This window comes from Delphinapterus leucas, chromosome 16 (genome assembly GCF_059928025.1).
Source record: "Delphinapterus leucas isolate spDelLeu-1000000601 "Yukka" chromosome 16, BTC_Dleu_Yukka2, whole genome shotgun sequence".
Classification (NCBI taxonomy): Eukaryota; Metazoa; Chordata; class Mammalia; order Artiodactyla; family Monodontidae; genus Delphinapterus; species Delphinapterus leucas.
Window position 1 is genome coordinate 78,329,707 of NC_143144.1, and position 22,053 is coordinate 78,351,759.

General features: G+C 39.8%; 1 protein-coding gene across 7 annotated transcripts in view; it reads left to right on the forward strand.

The window, feature by feature from the left end:
- Positions 1 to 22,053, forward strand: part of ACADSB (acyl-CoA dehydrogenase short/branched chain) — a 64,626-nt gene that overhangs the window by 20,310 nt on the left and 22,263 nt on the right. The window contains exons 2-12 of one of the 7 annotated variants that reach the window (XR_016388188.1): positions 1,726 to 1,885; positions 2,099 to 2,199; positions 4,681 to 4,887; positions 5,428 to 5,598; positions 6,681 to 6,806; positions 7,970 to 8,062; positions 11,407 to 11,496; positions 12,416 to 12,553; positions 14,817 to 14,916; positions 15,643 to 17,035; positions 19,216 to 19,288. Coding sequence is in view for 5 of the 7 variants with exons in the window: in XM_022568520.3 (XP_022424228.1) it covers positions 1,726 to 1,885; positions 2,099 to 2,199; positions 4,681 to 4,887; positions 5,428 to 5,598; positions 6,681 to 6,806; positions 7,970 to 8,062; positions 11,407 to 11,496; positions 12,416 to 12,553; positions 14,817 to 14,916; positions 15,643 to 15,713 (1,257 nt within the window). In the remaining 2 variants the exon portion in view is untranslated. The other 6 variants (XR_016388187.1, XM_089898302.1, XM_022568520.3 and 3 more) reach the window with 6 other exon arrangements.

Sequence of the window (22,053 nt, forward strand, 5' to 3'; positions counted from 1 at the left end):
TCCCTACATGTGCTCTTAGGCATTTGACAGATGCTCAGTGTATTCTGGGGTTTTTTTGGTGAATGAAAGGAAAACACTAGTTTTTTAAACAGCTTTATTGATATATAATTTACAGAGCAATATAATTCTCTATTTTTAAGAGTATAATACAATGGTTTTCAGTAAATATACAGAGGTGTGCAACCATCACCACAATCCAGTTTTGGAACATGTCCATCACCCCAAAAAGATCATTGTGCCCTTTTGCAGTCACTCCTCATTCTTACCCTGAGCTCCAGGCAACCACCACTCTACTTTGTGTTTCTATGGATTTGCCTGTTCTGGAAATTTCTTATAAATAGACTCATATAATATATGATCTTTAGTTGCTGGTTTCTTTCACTTGGCATGTTTTTGTTTTATGTTCAGGGAAAGACTAATTCCTCATTTGTTTCCCCTGTACTAGAATTCTACAGAATAATATTGGGAAGGTATAACAAGCATTCGAAATTGGATGGTCTCTTTTTTTCAACAAAATTGTAGCAAATCCTTTGCTGACTTGAAGGATTTGGGGCCCTGCGACAGGGGGACACACTAATGGCAGGAAGAGCTAGCCTTGCAGTTTAACTAAGTTACAACCATGACTCCTTCTGTTATGACCACCACGACTGTGTTCTTAGGGATCAGAGTAGAATTAGTCGTTACCGTTTGCTGAGCCCTTGCTGTAGGGTGGGTACCACACTAAACCCTTGTTGAGGATTGCTTCATTAATTGCTTTATTAATACAAAACTTTCCAAGGAAGGAAACTAAGACTGAGAGATTTTAACTGAGAGGTTAAAAACCACTTGCCCAAGATCACCTAGTTAGTAAATATCAGACTGAAACTAGTTCTTTCAGGCTCCAGAGCCCATTTTCTTCTTAACCCGTATGCTCTCTTACTAATGAGAAGCTGAGAAAACAAAACTGGCCATGGAAACCAAAAAAGCACAGCTGCTTGCAGCCAGGCACGGTGGGGTGGGGCGCTCTGCTCCCTCAGTTGCCCCTGTGCCCTCACTCATTCCTGCCCCACGAGAATTCTCTTCACAGTGGGCAGTCAGTACTCTTAGAAGTCCGGTTTCCTTATCCAAGAAGTTAGAGAAATGTGACATTTTAAGAATGAGTTCCACCTCGAAAGTTCTGTTTCCTTGAAGGTAGGAGTTAATTATCTGGGAAATGTGTTTACTCAGAACAGCTCATTGCCGGATAAAGGAGATATATGTTAACAAACCAATTTGCGATTTTGGTTACAAGACAGTGAATCTTAAAATAATGTGCCAGGTTAATCTCCCTTATTATTATGATTTTTTATAAATTTATTTTATTTATTTTTGGCCGCGTTGGGTCCTTGCTGCAGTGTGCGGGCTTCTCATTGCGGTGGCTTCTCTTGTCGCAGAGCATGAGCTCTAGGGCGTGCGGGCTTCAGTAGTTGTGGCTCACGGGAAGAGCGCAGGCTCAGTAGTTGTGGCACATGGGCTCAGTTGCTCCACGGCCTGTGGATCTTCCCAGACCAGGGCTCGAACCCGTGTCCCCTGCGTTGCAGGCGGATTCTTAACCACTGCGCCACCAGGGAAGTCCCAATCTCCCTTATTTTGCTGAAAGAAGTTATAAGAATGGGTTATAAAGTTATTCCCAAAGAAACTGATGTTCCAGTACTTTTCTTCCCTTTTGTGTGTGTGTTCCTTATTCAATGGGGACTGTTCCTACAGCTTAGAAGAAACTTCCCAATTTGCCTGTCTTCCTGGAAAAATCCTCCTCATGTCCTAAAATCTTCCCAGTCAGAAGCTGGACTCAAAACAACAAATAAGGCACTACCCTATGCCCCTCTGCAAACATTTACAGATGACGAGATGATGATAAAGAGCACAGGTGAGTGAATTTCTCAATTTCACCACAGTATTCCTCTGGTCATTACTTGGGCCTGCAATGTGAGATCACATGACATGTGACATGATTGGGAGAGGTGTTCATCTAAGTTTGTGAATGGAATTTTTGACATTAATTAAAAAAATTTTTTTCGAAAAAAGTAATACATGTCATATTAATAAAATAAAGACTTAGCAGTTTTTTTTTTCCCTACAGTTAAAAAATTTGCCCAGGAACAGATTGCTCCTTTGGTTTCAAAAATGGATGAAAATTCAAAAATGGAAAAATCAGTAATACGAGGATTATTTCAACAAGGGGTATATAATTAATGATTCTTCCAATTTTAAACTTTCATAAATACCTTCCAGTGTTAAAATGTATGCATACTTTTAAATTTAGGAATTGTAATGATAGCATAATTTCCTAATCAGAATTATCTGGGATCTCTTTTAGATTGAGATCCTAGTTAAAAATTTTTAATTGAATTAACATTTTAAATTAGAAATACTGTGCTTTTTAAGTAAAAGGCTAGAAGCAAGAGCGATTTCTTTAGACCAGAGGTATTCAACCGGGGGCTGTTTTTGTCCCCCAAAGGACATTTGGCAATGTCTAGAGACACTGGCAGTCGCAACTGGGTGTGCTGCTGGCATCTAGTGAGATAGAGGCTGGAGATGCTGCTAAATATTCCACAGTACACAGGACAGCCTGCCAAGACCGAATTATCCAGCTTAGTAATGCCAAGGTTAAGAAACCCTACTTTAAACTTCATACCAGCACATCTACCTGAATCCCTATGTATGTGGAAAACTTAAAAGCAAGAGGTGATATCTGAATTCCACATTAACCAAGGCAGCCGATTTCTAAGGGAGAGGTTATCAGCACGGGAGCCCCAAGGAGAACATTTCAGAGCCACTGCACTCTTCATCTCTCCCTTCTCTATAGGTGTGAAGATTTTGTATCTGGAATACCAAGGCTATCCCAGAACTAATAGCTCCTACCCAAAGCCATTGGCTTAAATCTTGTCCTGTTATCCTGTTTGAAAATTAGCCTTTTCCATGTAACTGTTTATTTCTTTTTTTAATAATTAATTAATTAATTTTTGGCTGCACTGGGTCTTCATTGCTGCGTGGGGGCTTTCTCTAGTTGCGGTGAGTGGGGGCTACTCTTCGTTGTGGTGCGCGGGCTTCTCATTGTGGTGCCTTCTCTTGCTGTGGAGCGCGGGCTTCAGTAGTTAATGGCTCACGGGCACTGGAGCGCAGCCTCAGTAGTTGTGGCGCACCGGCTTAGTTGCTCCGCGGCATGTCGGATCTTCCTGGACCAGGGCTCGAACCCGTGTCCCTTGCGTTGGCAGGCAGATTCTTAACCACTGCACCACCAGGGAAGGCCCCCTGTTTTATTTCTTACTGTTTAAAAGATACCAGCTTTTTTTTTTTTTTTACTACCAGGTATTGTAGTGATTTTTCCACCTTTCTTTTAGCAATGAAACTTGGGAAAATGGAATCTGATGTGGAGCCACAGTGGGTCAAACGGCATCTGTGAGTCCACTTCTCAGCCAGATTTCATCTTCATTGTTTGCAGAACCTCTAGGCTTCTCTGAGAAGTCTTGAGCGACACTCTCCCGAGGGGCAGTTCTTGCAGGCAGGGTCACACGCAGCGAGGAGTTGCCTGCCACCTCCACAGCTGCTCCTGTCTGCATGTCGTACCCTGTGGAGGGTCTGCGTTGCACATCCTGCACCAGCTATTCTCGGCCTCATGTGACTCCTAGCTTCTGTTGTCCCACTTCTATGAAGGTCACCTGCCATAATAACTGACAAATATTTCCAGTGTAGGGGAATTTGGTGACCTTTTTAGAGAAGCAGTGTCTCTGACAGCTGTTAAAGATATGATAGTCCGATATTCTCATGCTGGCCCCAGTCTTCAGGCACACCCCAATCCTTGAATTCTTCCTCATAGAACATCATTTCTGGTTCCCTCAGTCTTTCTATCATCCCCCATGTGGTTCTAACTTCATATCAGCTAAGTTTCCCATCAGCTTAGAATATAACAGCCACACCCAGGCTGCAGCGCGTGTGACTCTAGAGTGCCTGGAGAGGATAGAAAGAAGCATTGCCCTTTTACCTGTTCACAGCTTTGGGTCTTGAATTACGTGTGCACACATTCTCCTTCTGAAATGAGGACACTTAAAAATGGAGTGTTACGGATGTTTCATGTTCCAGACTTAGGACTGGTTACTGAACAGTCAGGCAGTTACTGGAAAGCCTTGACCAGTATTTGGCCATGTTTACCGGGCACCTGGGCCTTGTCTAGTGTGGTTCTAGGAAACACCACCACATGTGGTCTGCTAACCATCTGGACTTGCTAAAATGGCCCAAAAGGAATGGTCATTCAATTATTATCTCTGCTGAAAGAGTCAAGGTGGGGGCCTGACTCGAAGAGATTATGCTAAATGAAACGAGGTATTCCACTACTGTCTTCAGTTTCTTAATTATATACTTTCTATTCCATTCCAGTATGCTTCAAAGCATTTTACCTCTCTTATTTTTGTTTTTTAGATCCCAAAAGGAAACAAATGATAGTTCTAGCTTGTAATTTTATCCTTTGCAAATATATTTAGTTTCTGTTATAGATTTTTTTGTTACTTAGAGTGAAAGAGCCATACCAAATTAAAGAAAGATATACATACAGAATTTTAAAATTAAGCTGATGTGGTTACAAATTATTTTTGAACTTGTTCTTGCAAGGAATTGTCCCATATAAAAAGAGCTTTCTTAATCTATGTTTCCTTATTTTTCCTTTAGTTGATGGGTATTGAAATTGACACCAAATATGGAGGAACAGGAGCTTCATTTTTTTCCTCTATCCTGGTGATAGAGGAATTAGCCAAAGTTGATGCGTCTGTGGCTCTGGTATGTGACATCCAGAACACGATAATTAACAGGCTAATTGGAAAATATGGAACAGAAGAACAGAAGGCTATCTATTTGCCCAAGCTAGCTACAGAACAAGTGAGTTGAGATGAGTTATTGAAATGGATCTGATCTTTTCTAAATATAGGATATTTTCAGCCGCAGTGTTGGCTTTTCTATTCAGGACCACAACACAGCACCATTAATAACTCAAGCAATGCTCAATAAATTAATGCTACTAGAAAAATACAATCTGACTCTCATTTACCACTTGGAAATGTAGGGAATTATCATTGGACAATAAAATTATTTCTTTTTTGGTCCCAATTATATTGTCTAATACCTTTGTTGGTAGTTTCATTTACATTGAGATGTCTTTCTCCTGTAATTATGAAAACCAATTTAATTAAGCTTAACATTGAATATGTGTGCTTAGGTCTTTAAATCTGCCTTAGACAAATAGTGGGGTATAGTTTGGAAAATAATACTGTCAGAATACCATTACTATTTTGATACATACAGGCTTTTAGAAGTAGCTAAAAGTTTGATTTTCAAATGTTTATTTTGGTATAAGTGGGTATTTGTTATGCAAAGTATAAATATAGGTATTAATTTGGAATTTTTTCTTTGCATGTGTAGATGGGAAGTTTCTGCCTTTCAGAGGCTGGAGCAGGTAGCGATTCATTTGCTTTGAAGACCAAAGCTGATAAAAAGGGAAATTATTATGTCATCAACGGGTCAAAGATGTGGATTAGCAATGCCAAGGATGCCGGGCTCTTCGTGGTGATGGCAAATGTAGACCTTACTCTTGTAAGTTTGAAAACAAAGCTGCTCCCCGTTTCCCTCCTAATCTTTTCATTTCTTTTTTCCTACTTCCATTTCGTTTTTAGGACATAGTCTTAAATTCTTCATTCTCCTCAGTACTGAAAAGTTTAAACAACTGACATCTTTTCATCCTCTGGTTTACTAATATCCTAAAATAAATATTACAATTAACATGAATAAACATTAGCTACAAGGAGGACCATTTAATTAATCTCCTAAGCTGTTATATAGGAGGCTAATCTTAAATTTTGTAGAATTTCAGATTTTCTATTTAATAATGAAGAATTTACCTATTTAATAGTACATTTATTTTTAAAAATGTTTTATTCAGTTGGAAAATAGACATATAGCAAAATGATAAAGATATCTTGTGTTTTTTGTCTAGTGTAGCATTTAATTGAATTAAATTTTAAAACTAAAATATGTAATAAAATTAAATTTAAAATGTGGAATTCATCCTGTAATACTTTAGTGTCACTTAATAATTTTAATAGCCACAATGGTTTCTGAAAGAGTAAAATAAATAGTAAGGTTCTTGATTTTGAACCTAATGCCCTCCCATACTTCTCGTTTCATAATACACATGTTGCAATTCTGAGTCCATTAGTATTTACTGCTAAAGTCTGTTTTGCTTTGTTTTTTGGTTTTTTTGCTGCACTGGGTCTTTGTCGCTGCACGCGGGCTTTCTCTAGTTGCAGCAAGCGGGGGCTACTGTTTGTTGTGGTGAGTGGGCTTCTCATTGCGGTGGCTTCTCTTGTTGCGGAGCCTGGGCTCTAGGCGCGTGGGCTTCAGTAGTTGCAGCACGCGGGCTCAGTAGTTGCGGCTCACGGGCTCTAGAGCGTGGTCTCGGTAGTTGTGGTGTATGGGCTTAGTTGCTCTGTGGCATGTGGGATCTTCCCAGACCAGGGCTCGAACCCATGTCCCCTGCATTGACAGGTGGATTCTTAAGCACTGGACTACCAGGGAAGTCCCTAAGGTTTGTATTTCGTTTTCTGTTTACTTTGAACTCTGGAAACAAGGGATCTCATCAGTCAAAGTGATTATAGCATTTTAAATCTTCATTTCAGGGGTATAAAGGAATTACCTGCTTCTTGGTAGATCGTGATACTGAGGGCCTTCATATAGGGAAACCAGAGAACAAAATGGGAATCAGAGCTTCTTCTACCTGCCCATTAACGTTTGAGAATGTCAAGGTGGGTATCCTAGATGTGGAATGGCTTTGCCTGGAAGTATAACTGTGCGAGAAAGGCATCGCACTATTAGGCGTGCATAGGAGGGTACTTTGTAAAACTCTTGAATGATGATCTTAGGTTAGGTTATGACCTAAATGTACTTCCCACGAGAGTTTAGGCCAGAGGTGGAAACCTGTCTGCCCAGCAGCTGGCCTCAAGAGCCAGCCCGAGGATTAATCTCATTTATACTTCATAAACCTGGTACTTGCGCATCACACATAGCTTCCGAGGAGTGTGGTGTCGGCCCAGCAAGGCCACAAGATGGGGGTGTTGCTCAGTGAGAGTGGAAAACAGCCAGGCAGCGCCCACAGTTTAGAGTTGAGTCTTAAAAAAAACGAGGAAAAGATAACTAGAATGCTGTGCTTTAGAACTTTACATAGGTCGGACAGGATGTGACCTTTTGGCTCACTGGTGATTGTGTGTGTGCCTATGGGGTGTCCTTATGGATGTTGTGTGAGCCTCACTACTGCACCCCAACTGTCTTTCTTCTCCTAATTTCCCTTTTCTTTCTCCATTCTGCCCACTCTCTCTCCTAACTGCCCATATTAAGAAGCTAAGTGTATTTTCTAAAATTACCTAGTCTAGATCTTTTTTCAAGTAAACGGTTGAATAGTTTTATGTATTTCTTCTCTCCTCCTTTCTGTTTGGTACACATGCCTGTGTACACACACACACACACACACACACACACACACACCAGCTGATTTTTGTTGTGATAATAGTCTCAACAGAAGAAAGGTTTCTACCCTTATATGTTTTCTGCTATTCCTAATATTTTATCTTACATTGTAGCATACAGATAAGAGTTCAGGGAAAATTGTTACTCATTTATGTTATTGATTAATTGTATGAGATTTCATTTTTCTAGATTCACCGAACGTCTCTGCTGGGCTCTGGAGGATGCAATAGTGAACAGCATGGACTTGAGTCCTATCCTTCTGAGAGCATGTGGGAAACAGTTTAGAGGGAGACAGAGACATAGCAGATAATTTCCTTGGAGTTTAATAAGTACCATGCTAGAGAATTATCACAGAAATTGGGAGTATATGTGCATTAAAAAATATATTACCAAAATGAATTATGTTAAATTAAATTGAGAAATAACTGCACGTTTTTCTTTTCAGGTTCCAGAAGCCAATATCCTGGGACAAATTGGACGTGGCTATAAGTACGCCATCGGGGGTCTTAATGAAAGTAGAATAGGAATTGCTGCACAGGTGAGTCAAATTTTAGTCCTTTAACTTGACTCTTCCACACACAGTCAAAATGTAAAAAGAAAAAATGCAGTGAAACCAATGAGTATTTGGAAGCTTGTGAACACAAGATGGCACCCTTCCCTTCCATGAGGTAAAAGAATAGCTTCTGGCTGTGATTTCTTTAAGATTCCACTTTGGTCAATTATATCATGTCCTGAGAACCAAACAACGGCTTAGTGGTAACAGTTTTTCTGCTTTGAGAGCGTTAAAGTATTATCTAATACCTGGATCGATAACTTCTTAAGTACATTATAGATTAAATGTGGTATTTTTTTAAATCAACTTTTCAAAGTATGTGATTCATTCTGAAATTTTAAAAATTAAGAATAAGTAACATTCTATTGTGTAGTAAGAGTCTCTATAGATAATAAAAGATTTGTTGCTTAGTGTTTTGCATGTGAAAATCAGACAATTTTTTTGATATGGCACTTAAAATGGCAACAATTAAACAGATACGTATGATGAAAACTATTCAATTTCTTACCAAATATGCCCTTATAGCATATTAAATTTTTCTGTTTGGTGATAGCAGTTATTTTCTAGAATCACAAAATGAATAAAGTCTTTGGTTTTATTATGAATTATTTCATTTTTGTAACGTATTTATTTTTAATCAGTGAGTATCCAAAATTCAAAAACTTACAGCTTTTAGATTTTGAAGATGTTGCATATATTAGCTCTTTGGAGTATTTCAATTGTAATTGTACTCTAGTTTTGTTTTTTTTTTTTGCTGCTGCTGTTAATTTGCTAACAAAGTATTCTCAGATCAGAACTTAACCCATGTTTCCCACAAAACTAGATAATCTTTTTAAAGTTTTTCTGTGATTCAACTTCATCAGATATGACATTAAAAACTACAACACTGGATTTCCTTATTCCCAGACCTGTAAATAATGTAGATGTCTGGCAGTAAATGCACAGCCTGGGCTTTAGTCTAATTACTCCAAGTTATCTTATAACCTAGTTAAAAGTTAAGGTCAGAAAAAAAGAGAGAAAAAGGTAAGGTCTGGTAGTTATTATTCCTTGGTTAATACTGTGGATGCTTTTTGGAGAAAGAGGCACATGTAACAGTGAACTGGAGGCATCCAACATCAAGACTCTGTAGTTGTAAAGAATTTAGTTTTTCAGTATTTATAGTGAAAACATTTTACACTGTTTTGGAAAAGCCTGTTTTGATTGACAACTGATAATAACGGTTTTTGTGTCGATATACCATATTGTTGGCATATTGTAAACTTTAGTTATAAAGGTTTAATGACATCATCTTCTCTCATAGCCAAAAGAGCAGTGAGTCGCTGTCTCACCTTAATTTACTTTTGGGGTTTTGTTTTGGTTTGGTTTGGGTTTTGTCCTTTAATTTTTAGCGTAATATTCCATTCTTCAGAAAGTTCAAAATAAAAGGCTAAAGGAAAATTTGAATGAACACTAATGAAATATTGATAAGTTTGTGGGCATTTCCCCCAAAAGCTTTAACTATTGATTTTTCTTTTCCTTTTTCTAAAACCTACATGGTTTGGCATAATTAGATAGTGATTTTTTTTATTAGTTATCTATTTTATACATATTAGTATATACATGTCAATCCCAATCTCCCAATTCAAGCCACCACCACCCTCCCCTTTCCACCCTTATTCCGACCCTTATTGTCCTTACGTTTGTTCTCTACATACATCTGTGTCTCTGTTTCTGCCTTGCAAACCAGTTCATCGGTACCATTTTTCTAGATTCCACATATATGTGTTAATGTACAATATTTGTTTTTCTCTTTCTGACTTACTTCACTCTGTATGACAGTCTCTAGGTCCATCCACCTCTCTACAAATGACCCAATTTCGTTCCTTTTTATGGCTGAGTAATATTCCATTATATCTATGTACCACAACTTCTTTATCCATTCGTCTGTCGATGGGCATTTAGGTTGCTTCCATGACCTGGCTATTGTAAGTAGTGCTGCAATGAACATGGGGTGCATGTGTCTTTTTGAATTATGGTTTTCTCTGGGTATATGCCCAGGAGTGGGATTACTGGGTCATATGGTAATTCTATTTTTAGTTTTTTAAGGAACATCCCTACTGTTCTCCATAGCGGCTGTATCAATTTACATTCCCACCAACTGTGCAGGAGGGCTCCCTCTCCAGCATTTATTGTTTGTAGATTTTCTGATGATGCCCATTCCAACCAGTGTGAGGTGACCCCTCATTGTAGTTTTGATTTGCATTAGTGATGTTGAGCAGCTTTTCATGTGCCTCTTGGCCATCTGTAATTAGATAGTGATTTAATGGCTACCTAATGTTAGAATTTAGAAACAATTTCTAAGGTTGAGTCATTCAGTTGTTACGGAGATTAGTTTGCAATGAGACAGTCCAGCTAAAACTGTCACCACATCCTGATTAGTTCTTGAAATGTATAAACTGATGTTTTTACCAGCTCCTCTGTGCAGTTATCCTCAACTCTAGCTGTGCATTAAAACATTCAAGAGTTTTTAGAATGCTGGTGTTTAGGCCACACTCACCACCCCCCCGCCACCACCCCCATTATTGAGCTCCCCGAGATGATTCTCATGTGCTGCCAGGGTTGAGAAACCCCTGCTCTTTTATGTTCTGATGCCCTACCCACCAAAGCTCTCGTTAATCCTGATCATATACAAAAGACCAGAAGTGACCTTGCACATCTGACTTCTAGAAGGACTAGAGGCAGCTACTCTACAGTCTTTGAGGCCAGTCTTTGAGCAAAATTTCTGAGGCTCACTTTGTGCCTGGAGACTCAAGCCTAAGGGAGAAGAATCCCAAAAAGTAACCTGGGTGCATGAGCACAGCCACACCAGGAGATTTGTGCTCTTCTTCACAGGAAATTACTCACATTTTCTCCCAGGGCTTCCCCAGTGGCGCAGTGGTTGAGAGTCCACCTGCCAAAGCAGGGGACACGGGTTCGTGCCCTGGTCCGGGAAGATCCCACATGCCGCGGAGCGGCTGGGCCCGTGAGCCATGGCCGCTGAGCCTGTGCGTCCGGAGCCTGTGCTCCGCAACGGGAGAGGCCACAACAGTGAGAGGCCTGCCTACCGCAAAAAAAAAAAAAAGAAAATTTTCTCCCAATTACTAGAACTTAAGTTCTATAAATACAGTGGATGAAGGTCATTAACATTAGACCTCACCATCTCGGTATCTCTAGTCCTTTCCCTACCCCAACTTTTCAATTTGCCTGTAAAAAGCATTCATAACTTGAATAACTTCATAACTTCATAACTTGAATAATTAAGAGCATAAACTTATAAAAAATAAGAAATTCTGATTTTTTTTTTTTAACAGATGCTGGGACTGGCTCAAGGATGTTTTGACCACACTATTCCATATATTAAAGAAAGGGAACAATTTGGCAAAAGAATATTTGATTTTCAGGTATATAATTATTACCATCTTTCTACAGTGCTGTGCCCTCCCTCTTCCCATTAATGAAGAGCTTCGTTACAAAGCTGTAAGGGAATCCCCTTGGGGATTTTAATGGGAGAGGCACAGAGAGGAAGGAATAGATCTTGGTGCATATACTTGTGCCTACCTTGACCTTCTCCAAGGGCAGAGCAGTAATCCTTGAGGCCTGGCTATGGCATGATTCAGGATACCTTGGTGAGCACTTGGGAGCTGCCTCCTCACTGCTTCAGAGTTCCAGGGCATGGCGTCTGTAGTCAGACTTCCTGGGTTCAAATCCTGGTTCTTTGTCTTACTATTACTAGCTTTAGTTACCTCACCTCTCCAAACCTCAACTGCCTCATCTGTAAAATAAAGATAACACTCTGTACCGTCTAGGGTGATTCAGAATCAGGTAAATGTTTCAAGTGTTTGACACATTATTAAAAATAAGTCAAATTTTTAAACCTAATTTTGTGATCATTTATTTTTTAAATCTTGGCAGTTAACAATTACCTGAACTTTGAAATTTTTTAAAGAAGCAATACACGTAGTGGTTTATTTTATTATTTATTTATTTATTCATTCATTCACTCATTTATTGTGGCTGCGCGGGGTCTTCGTTGCGGCGCGCCAGCTCAGAAGTTGCGGCATGTGGGATCTTAGTTCCCCGACCAGGGATCGAACCCGGGCCCCCTGCGTTGGGAGCACAGAGTCTTAACCTCTGGACCGCCAGGGAGGTCCCCGTAGTGGCTTATTTTAGATTGCAGATTTTAAACTATTCTTGCGAAATGAATGTGAATTTTTGGACGGGTATATTTTGAATCTGTCAGTGTTCCACATCCAGGCAGGACTTTGACAATGAGCTGTTTTCGGAAATCACAGTTCTCTACCTTGGGCCTGAATGTTACAGGGGCTCCAGCACCAAGTGGCTCACATGGCCACCCAGCTAGAAGCTGCAAGATTACTCACATACAACGCTGCAAGGCTTTTAGAAGCTGGAAGGCCATTCATTAAAGAATCATCTATGGCCAAGTACTATGCATCAGAGGTAAAAGAAAAAAAAGTCTTTTTATTTTTTAAAGATATTTATTTATTAACCTCTTCATTTAGAAATGTTGGTTACGCATTTGTTTCTCAAGTAAAATAACATGAACTTTCTAGTTTCTACACCAGAAATGCAAAAAAGTAAAGCTGCCATAGGGAGGTGCTTTGATTCTGTGAGGTCTCCATGTTTTCATAGGCTCTTAGGTGGAAACCGAGGCACCCAGTTCAGGTAGAAGGCCCACCGTAAATCCCTGGATGAGCCTCAGCTGAACGATGGTTGGGACGAAGTGAATGCCCTGGAGATAATGTGAAATAAGAATGCCCAAGAAGGGACTGTCCATGTGTTGATGCTTCCCGCTCATGCATATGCATTCTACATGTAACACACTGGACTTTGGTGGAAACTTAGCCTCATCACTGGGCTGCTCTCTCCCAGCTTCGGCAGTATGTCTTAGTCATTCCCTGGCTTCAAATATTTATTTAACATCTTCAGCCCCCAGATTTAATCTTCTGCCTCAGCCTCCCTTCTGAGTTCCAGACTAATAGATCCCGCTTCTGCTTTACCTACCCACCTCCCCCCGACCCCAGCCGCAAACCTGAGTCCACTTGACACCCTCCTTTCCCTCATCCCCCAGTTGAATCCATCCTCAGTTTTGAGGATTCAACCCCCTAAATATTTCTTTTTTTTTTTGCGGTACACGGGCCTCTCACTGTTGTGGACTCTCCTGTTGCGGAGCACAGGTTCCGGACGCGCAGGCTCAGTGGCCATGGCTCACGGGCCCAGCTGCTCCATGGCATGTGGGATATTCCCTGACCGGGGCACAAACCCGTGTCCCCTGCATCGGCAGGCGGACTCTCAACCACTGCGCCACCAGGGAAGCCCCCTAAATATTTCTTGAATTTGTTTTTTTCTCCCTTCGTACTGCCACCTGTCTAGTCCAAGCTGTGCCGTTTCTTTATCAAGCCACTGGAGTCACCTTCTAACCTCTTGTTTTCCCCTGTTGCTTTCTTCCATCCAGTGTCCCTTTTCAAGGTGTCCATGAGGCCGTGCCACGCTCCAGCTTTAAACCCTTCAGTGGCTCCTCACAACAAATGGGACCTTTTTATTTGTTTCCTATTGCTACTTTTAACAAATTACCAAAAATTTAGTGGCCTAAGACAGTACAATTCTATTATGTCACAGCTCTGGAGGTGAGACGTCTGAAATGAGTCTCACTGGGATAAAATTAACGTGTCAGCAGAGCTGCCTTTCTGGAGGCTCTAGGGGAGAATCCATTTTCTTTTCTTTTCCAGCTTCTAGAGCCAACTCTGTTTCTTGGACTCATAGCCCCTCCCTCCGTCTTCAGAGCCAACAGTGTAGGGTGTTCAGATCTGACTGCTTTCTGTTTCCGTGGTTACATCGTCTTCTCTGCCTCCCTCTTTCCTTTATAAGGACCCTTGGGATTACATGAGACTGGCCCAGATAGTCTGGGATCATCACCCCATCTCAAGGTTCTTAACTTAATCACACCTGCAAGTCTCTATGCCATGTAGGTGGTGAACATTTACACTTTCTGGGGATTCTCCTGTGGACATCTTTGGGGGCCAGTACGTTATTCAAACTGCTCACCATCACGTGCGGCCCGCCTGCCCCCCATTCCGTTTTTACAGGTCACCCCGATCCCAGCCCATTGGTTCTCAGGCCCTTGAGGCTGACGAACCCATTTTCCCCTTGGAGCCTTTCCACGTGTCATTCCTCAGCTTGAAATGTCCCCTAACTCATCCTTTAGTTCTCAGCGAGGCTGTAATTTCCTCACCTATCCTCCATCTAAGTCATGGCAGCTTCCCTAGCAGGCTCTTCTCTTGCCCCATACAGTTTTTCAGTTTCAGTGATTGCTATTCAATCTCTGTCTCTCTGAATGACCAGCAGGACCAAAAGGGCAGTGAGTGACTGGCCACCCCTCACCATTGTGGCTGGCAGAGTGGGTGACATAAGAAGGCCCTTGATTAACATTTGCTGAGTAAATGATACCTGTCGACAAGTATGAGTCTAAACAAATACCCTAATTTTCTTAAGAAAATAAGAATTTTGTGAACTAATAGGATATTTTACATAAATGGTATGTATAGAGAATGGGACTAAGGAGAAATGCTAATTTATAAAATGACTTCAATCCTTCCAACTGCCAATGACAGTGAATCCACGTTACTAGGAATATTCTACAAGAGCGTTTGTAATGCATAAGTTACGTGGCTTCAGCATGTGATTTGCTGCTGCTTTTTGGTAGATTGCGGGCCTAATAACTGGCAAATGTATCGAGTGGATGGGAGGAGTAGGCTACACCAAAAACTACCCCGTGGAAAAATACTTCCGAGATGCGAAGATTGGTAAACAGAGTTTTTACATTTATTTTGTTTTGACTTTGTAGGTGTTTTAGGCTGTTGTATCTGTTTGATTTTTTTAACTACTGGTACGTAGGCAAAGGCAATTTTAATCTCTTCAGTTATTATGTTTATTGGCTCTCCTTTTCTTGTGGCTGGGTTGTTTTCCCCTACTTCTTCCTTCAAAAAAATAGATTTTTATATATATATTTTTAAAACATCAAATTTCCTTTTTAAATGCCCCAAGGCCTCTGAAGGCCTTTCAGTGAAACCACAACAAAATCTACTGTCTTAATTTTTTTTTTACTAACAATGTTAATATTTTCTATTAGTTTAATGCTGTTGCTTGAAGCTCAGTTCTAGTTTTAGACACTAAGTGCCTACCCAAGCCTGAGCATTCCGCTGCTCCACTGCCAGATGGGAAAATAGAAACAGCAGTTATGAAAGCTGCCTGTTCCTGAGGAATCATCCAGGCTCGTGTGTTGATAGTTTAGGAACAAAAAACTTCCAGCTGTTTAATACTGATTCTGGAAATCTGTAAACCAAATAGAAAATTGTTATCTCTTAGGCAGAATTACCTTGTCAAATAGTACCATATTCAGGGGACATTGGACAGTATTCCTGGTAAAGTTTTACAGTAAATGCAGAGGTAATGTTTGCAGAGCTGTTTCTTGTATAGACTCTTAACCACATCTCCACTCCTAATTGTTCCTTTTCTCCCCTTTGTTTAAGGTACAATATATGAAGGAACTTCAAATATGCAGCTGAACACCATTGCAAAGCGCATAGATTCAGAATACTGACAGCCACGGGAGTAGGACCCCTCCCTGGTGTCACTGGTGTAAAATTTTAAACTATTGTGCCTTGTTGGGGGCTGCATTGAATGATTTTATTTAGGCCCTTCACCTTGGATCTGGAGGTAGACCTTTCCTGTCTCCTCTTTCCAATCTGCTTAACTTAGGTGCAGAAAATCATTTTTAAATTTTGGGAAGAAATGCATCCATATTTTCTCCAAAACTATTTTTAAAACTCTATGTGCATTATCATTTTAGCTTCAGGGTATACAGAATTTCACTCTATTGGAATTTGGAGAAATAAAGACAATGTAAGTATTTCTTGCAGACATGGGTATTTTATATCCCTGTCATTGTGCATCTGTCAGAGAGACGTTTGTGATAGTTGGCAATTCTGTAGAAGAAATAGATTCGATTCTAAGTTGCTAAACTAGGTAGCAACTGATAAAAATTTATTTAGAAAAATCTAAAAGTTTTAGTTCTGAATATCTGAAAATGAGTGGAAAATGGAGGGTATAACTCTGTAGTTTATATAATCAAAGAAAGCATTTCAACAAAGGAAAGCAATATAATTTGCTACTATAATTGACCAGTATGAAAGGTGCATTTCACTATGGTTTCAGTAGATCTTTTTTTTTTTTTTTTTTTTGCGGTACGTGGGCCTCTCACTGTTGTGTGGCCTCTCCTGTTGCAGAGCACAGGCTCCGGACGCGCAGGCTCAGCGGCCATGGCTCACGGGCCCAGCCGCTCCGCGGCATGTGGGATCTTCCCGGACCAGGGCACGAACCCGTGTCCCCTGCATCGGCAGGCGGACTCTCAACCACTGTGCCACCAGGGAAGCCCCAGTAGATCATTTTAAAAACAAGTCTCTACATTAGTTTTCAAGTATGAAATTTAAATAATTTTGTTTAATAATTAGAATATACTCAATATTGTAATCTTTATTTTTTTCTGTCTTTAAATTGAATACTGTTTTCTCAAACTTAGTTATTGAGCTTTATCATGAATAGTAATTCAGAAATTATATTTTGGTTCAGTGATTCTCAAGAGGAGATGTCTTGTCCCCATAAAGAAGTGTATTAAAATCTTGTAAGGAATGAGGGATAGAAGGGAGCTGTAGAGTTCAAAAAGCATATTTGGTAATATAAAAAATGACATTTCTGGGAAGGCAAAAATAAATCTGTTGTTTTACAGTCAAATTATGGAAAGGCAAAGCTCAACATAATATACGGCTGGCGATGCCATTTCTTCAGTATCAGGGATTCTCAATCAGAGAGACCTTGTAGGGTACAGGTCCTCAGTCCCCTCAGGAGGGAGGAGGACAGTGAAAGGTGAGTGTTTTATATTTTCTGGAAGGGGGCATGGGTTAGAGATGTTGGAAAATGTTTCAAGGCTCATACAGTTGCTTAAAGTAATCACTGCTGTCAAAAGGGAAGCACTTCAGTACTTTAATGAAAGGATAATGCTTATTAAGAAAACTTGACATTTTCAAAGTAATTTTGCTTTGCGCGTTCATGTTCATTGAATTGGGTTAATTTCTATAATGGATACCATAGTTAAATATTCAGAATTGTGTAAATACAATTGAGATAGGAATTACATTAAAATATTAGGAAGAAATACGGACAAATTTAGACCTTAGGTCAAAAGAGATAAAGTCTACTTGATTTTCAGATAGGGCCGATGGAAGCCAGTCATTCAGTGTTTTCGAACAAAAAGACAGTAATCCGATAAGGAAAGCAGGGGATGGAGGAAATGCCCTAAAGGGGGGCTTGGACATCTTTAATTTCTGTGATTATGTGAGAGAGGTGGACTTTTCAGGTAACGGAATAGAAGCCAACGGTTAGCAAAAAGAAGCCCAGCTTCCTCCTGTAGAGTTACAAACACGTGAAACTACAATAAGCCTCTTTCAGATTCGCAGCATGAGAGAGGCTCCCGTGTGCATCTAGACCTTGAATTTATAGTTCACACTGATACAGTGCTAATTGTGTGTATATTTTTTGTGCAGGTTCACAAATAACAGTTGAAAATTAATTATGTACTGTAATTAATATCTGTACCTGCCTTCTTCTATTACTGAATTGTGTTATTGTACCGTTTACCAAAGAGGATGTTGTGGGTTGTCCCCATAGTTCTTCCATTATAGCTTCTCTTAATAACCATGACTTTGGGGGTCTTGAGTTTGTGTCTAGTGGAGGACGAGCTTGTTTACCTCCTGAAGCCTGTCATTACTGTTTGTTAATTTGAGGATAGGGCTGTCATGGGGCTCAGAAGGAAGAGACTTGAACACAAGCAACACGTCGTATTTGTGTGGCAGAGCTGGGCTCAGCCCAACTGCCAAGGTAGTATTGTTAGACATTTCACTTTACAACACAAAAATGAATCGGTGTCAAAGATCTTAGAATTATGGAAAGCTAAATCTAGAAAGAGTTCAGAGAACCATCCAGCCAACTCTCTCATTTAAGAGTGAAGGATTCATATAGCCCAGAATACTTGCCCAAGGTCATCCATCCATCCAGGGCCAAAGATAAGACAAGGATCCAGATGTACCAGGTCCCAATTCAGTGCTCTTCCTACTGTTTACTGCTGTCTCTGTTCAACAAATTTTGGATTTCATCCTTGTTATGTTTCAATACTCTATTGATTTATTTTAGGTTTAACTGATAAAGAATTAACATTTCAGAAGTGTTAAGATTGATCAGTGTCGTTACTTACATACATTAATCACCTGCCAAACACACTGGCTCTCCTGGGATGTAGCTGGTGTGTCACATGTAAAGATTATTGTGTGTGATCACTTGGTTTTATGCTTATGATGTGTTTTAGTAAATGCACTAGTTATATCCTTGCTGACGTATTTTTGCTGATCTTTCATAAAGTGAAACTTTTGTTGTAATGGTACGTATCAGACTAATCGGTGTTACAAAATCAGTATTCTATGGAGAATGAAAAAATAAAGCACTAACGGGAGACTTTTGCTACTCTAATAAAGCAAAATTGTTTGTTATACATACAGAAGAAGTAAGAAAATAATGTAACCTTCCTGCAAGTTAGACACAACACCTCTGTTTACCAAGCTGATAGCTTGACTCTCATGTAAACCAATTTTGTTTGTTTTCAGGGAATATAATTTAATTTAATTATATTTATTTAATTTAATTAATTTAATTTAATTTAATTTAAATATAATTTAAAGTTATAATTTAACTTTAAATTCTTGATGCTAAATAAAATTTTACCAGAGGGACTCCCTTTTTATAAAAAACAAAATAAGCAGCTCTTCAATAGAGAGGTCACCTCTTCTGAGCACATCTTCACAGTATAGCTCTTATCTAGATATTTATGCCCATGTTTATAGTAGTACTTCTGGAAATTTTATATCGTTGAACCTTTTACTCAGTAATATGCTATTGTCTCACCTTATAGGAGATTTCAGCCTATCTGTTCCCCATTATTTCCTACATTATTTTAGAAATCTAGATGTTAGTCCCTGTTTTCATTTGTCATTCAGTGACCTGTGCCGAGCAGTCGCTGTGACCAGGGGCCCAAGGTGCTATGGACTCCAAGCTGCCATGCAAAGATGAGTAAGACCAGATTCTTATCGAAATGTATTTATGTCAGGTGTCTTTCTTCTGTTCTCATTGGTGTATCCTCACACATAGAAAACCACCAAGGCCAACCCTATGCAAAAGTATTTCTTTAGATCTGTTAGAATGATAAAAATAGCGCTAAGCTCTCTTGAGCTCTTATTATGTGCCAGCCATTATTCTATGCTCTTGACACATAGTAACTCACAGCCCTATAGAGTAGGTGCTCTTGTTAGCCTATTGTAAAGGCAAGGAGACTGAGGCATGAAGAGGGAAATAAATTGCTTATTGATACATGACAGAAGTGATTCAAACTTGGGCAGTCTGGCTGCTGAAGGCCCTCCCAGATTCATTCCTTTGGGTCTTTAAGGTTTGTTAATTTTCAGGAGTCTTCTGGTAAAATGCCACTGCCAACTAGCCCTTTAGTTGTTTCAGATCTTTTCAAGCAGAGAAGCTAGCTGAGAACATGGCCTGTAAAAGAAATGAATAGGTGTGATGGGATCATCTGTGTTCTCAGAGAAAGAACGGGAGAGTAGGTGGATAGGGCAGTAGGAAGATGCAGTAGAGCAGGGGTCCCCAACCCCTGGGCCATGGACCGATACCGGTCCTTGGTCTGTTAGGAACAGGGCCGCACAGCAGGGGGGGAATGGCAGGTGAGCGAGCAAAGCTTCATCTGTATTTATAGCCACTCCCCATTGCTCGCATTACCGCCTGAGCTCCACCTCCTGTCAGTATTATGGTGAGTTGTATAATTATTTCATTATATATTACAATGTAATAATAGAAATAAAGTGCACAGTAAATGTAATGCACTCGAATCATCCCGAAACCATGCCCCCACCCCACGTCCGTGGAAAAACTGTCTTCCACGAAACCAGTCCCTGATGCCGAAAAGGCTGGGGACCACTGCAGTAGAGGGATGAGAAAAGTACTGAAAAGGGAATTACGGACATACCCCCACACCAAAAAAAAAATCATCTCCATCACAGCCATCAAAAAGCCGCCCTGAGGTAGGAAGAAAGACAAGCAGGATGCAGATCTGAGTGGGTGTGGCTGTAGGATGTTTGACTTGCCATCACTTGTATGGATAGCTCACATTATACAGGGGAAAAAAACCTAACTTTACAAAACTTTTTTTTTTTCAAAGAAATCATGGGAAGTGTAAAACAACATAAGGCAGGAATATAGCCAAACATAGTAGGACTTATAGGTATAAATGGGTTAAACGCACCTGTTCGAAATAAAAGATGTCAAGATGGCACAAAAGGAAAATTTAAATCCCAGCTACATAACATTAGAAACACCTAAAAAAAGCAGCACAGGAAAGCTGAGATAAAGAGAAGGAAAAAGACCATACAAATGCTACTAAAAGGAAAGCAGGAACAGCAATCAAAACTGAATTAGGGGCTTCCCTGGTGGCGCAGTGGTTAAGAATCCACCTGCCAATGCAGGGAACACATTGCCACGGAGCAACTAAGCCTGTGTGCTGCAACTACTGAGCCTGCACTCTAGAGCCCATGAGCCACAACTACCGAGCCTGTGAGCCACAACTACTGAAGCCCGCGTGCCTAGAGCCCGTGCTCCGCAACAAGAGAAGCCACTGCAATGAGAAGCCCGCGCACCACAACGAAGAGTAGTCCCCGCTCGCCGCAACTAGAGAAAGCCAGGACGCAGCAACGAAGACCCAACGCAGCCAAAAATAAATAATTTATTTTTTTAAAAAAACTGAATTAAAGGCAAAAATAATTTTAAAGGACAAAAAAAGGATATCTCATAATAAAACAGGAAGACTTCACCAAGAAGTTCCAATAATCATGAAGTTTATGTCTCTAACAACATGGTTAGGAACTATATACAACAAAACAAAAAATAAAAATACAGTGAAAACATTGACAAAGCCATAATCACAGCCTCTGACTTAGAAATCAACAAGTCAAGTAGGAAATGGTAAGAACAGATAGAGAGGGATTGGGTAGCATAATTAACAAGTTTGATATATATATAGAGAGAGAGAAAAAACTTTTTCTTTTCAAATGCAAATGAATTGTCTAATCTAGAATTTTGCCACAAAGGAAACTTCTACAAACTCCAAAAAGACAGACTTACAGGCAACATTCACTGTACACAATGAGAAGTAAATAACCAAAATATAGGATGCAAAAAAGCTCATCATAACTTTAAATAACCTTGGTTAATTGGAAAATAAAGATATAAATTACAAATTGTCAATAAAAGTATGGGAAACTGAGCTGTTTTAGTCAGTGCTTCTGGGAGGATGGACAAGAAGGCATGTCAGGGACCTTAAGGACAGCATAGTTTGTAGTAGTGAAAAATTAGAAATGGCTAGGTAGGAGAATATATAAATCATGGACATACACACTACGTGATCTTGTGCAGCAGTTTAAAAGAATAAGACCCATGTTCTGAGGTTAAATCATCACCAGCTTATACTGTTTAAGAAAATAACAAATCACACAAGATTTGTGGAGAACAGTACAAATCTATATATTTCTGTAAGTCCAAGCATGTATATAAATTTTTAGAATAAACTGGGAAAATACAGTCATCACACTGAGGGCTGCGCTGGGAGTGGGGGCCAAGAAGACGGCATGAGAGTCGTTGGCATCGTCTAGATTGTTTGAATTTTTATAATTTTATAATATTGTGCAATTGTAATAAAGTAAATATAATCTTGTGTAATTGAAAATAAATCAAATTAAAGCTGTGTATAGGGTTATGGAAAATTTTCACTCTTGTGCATC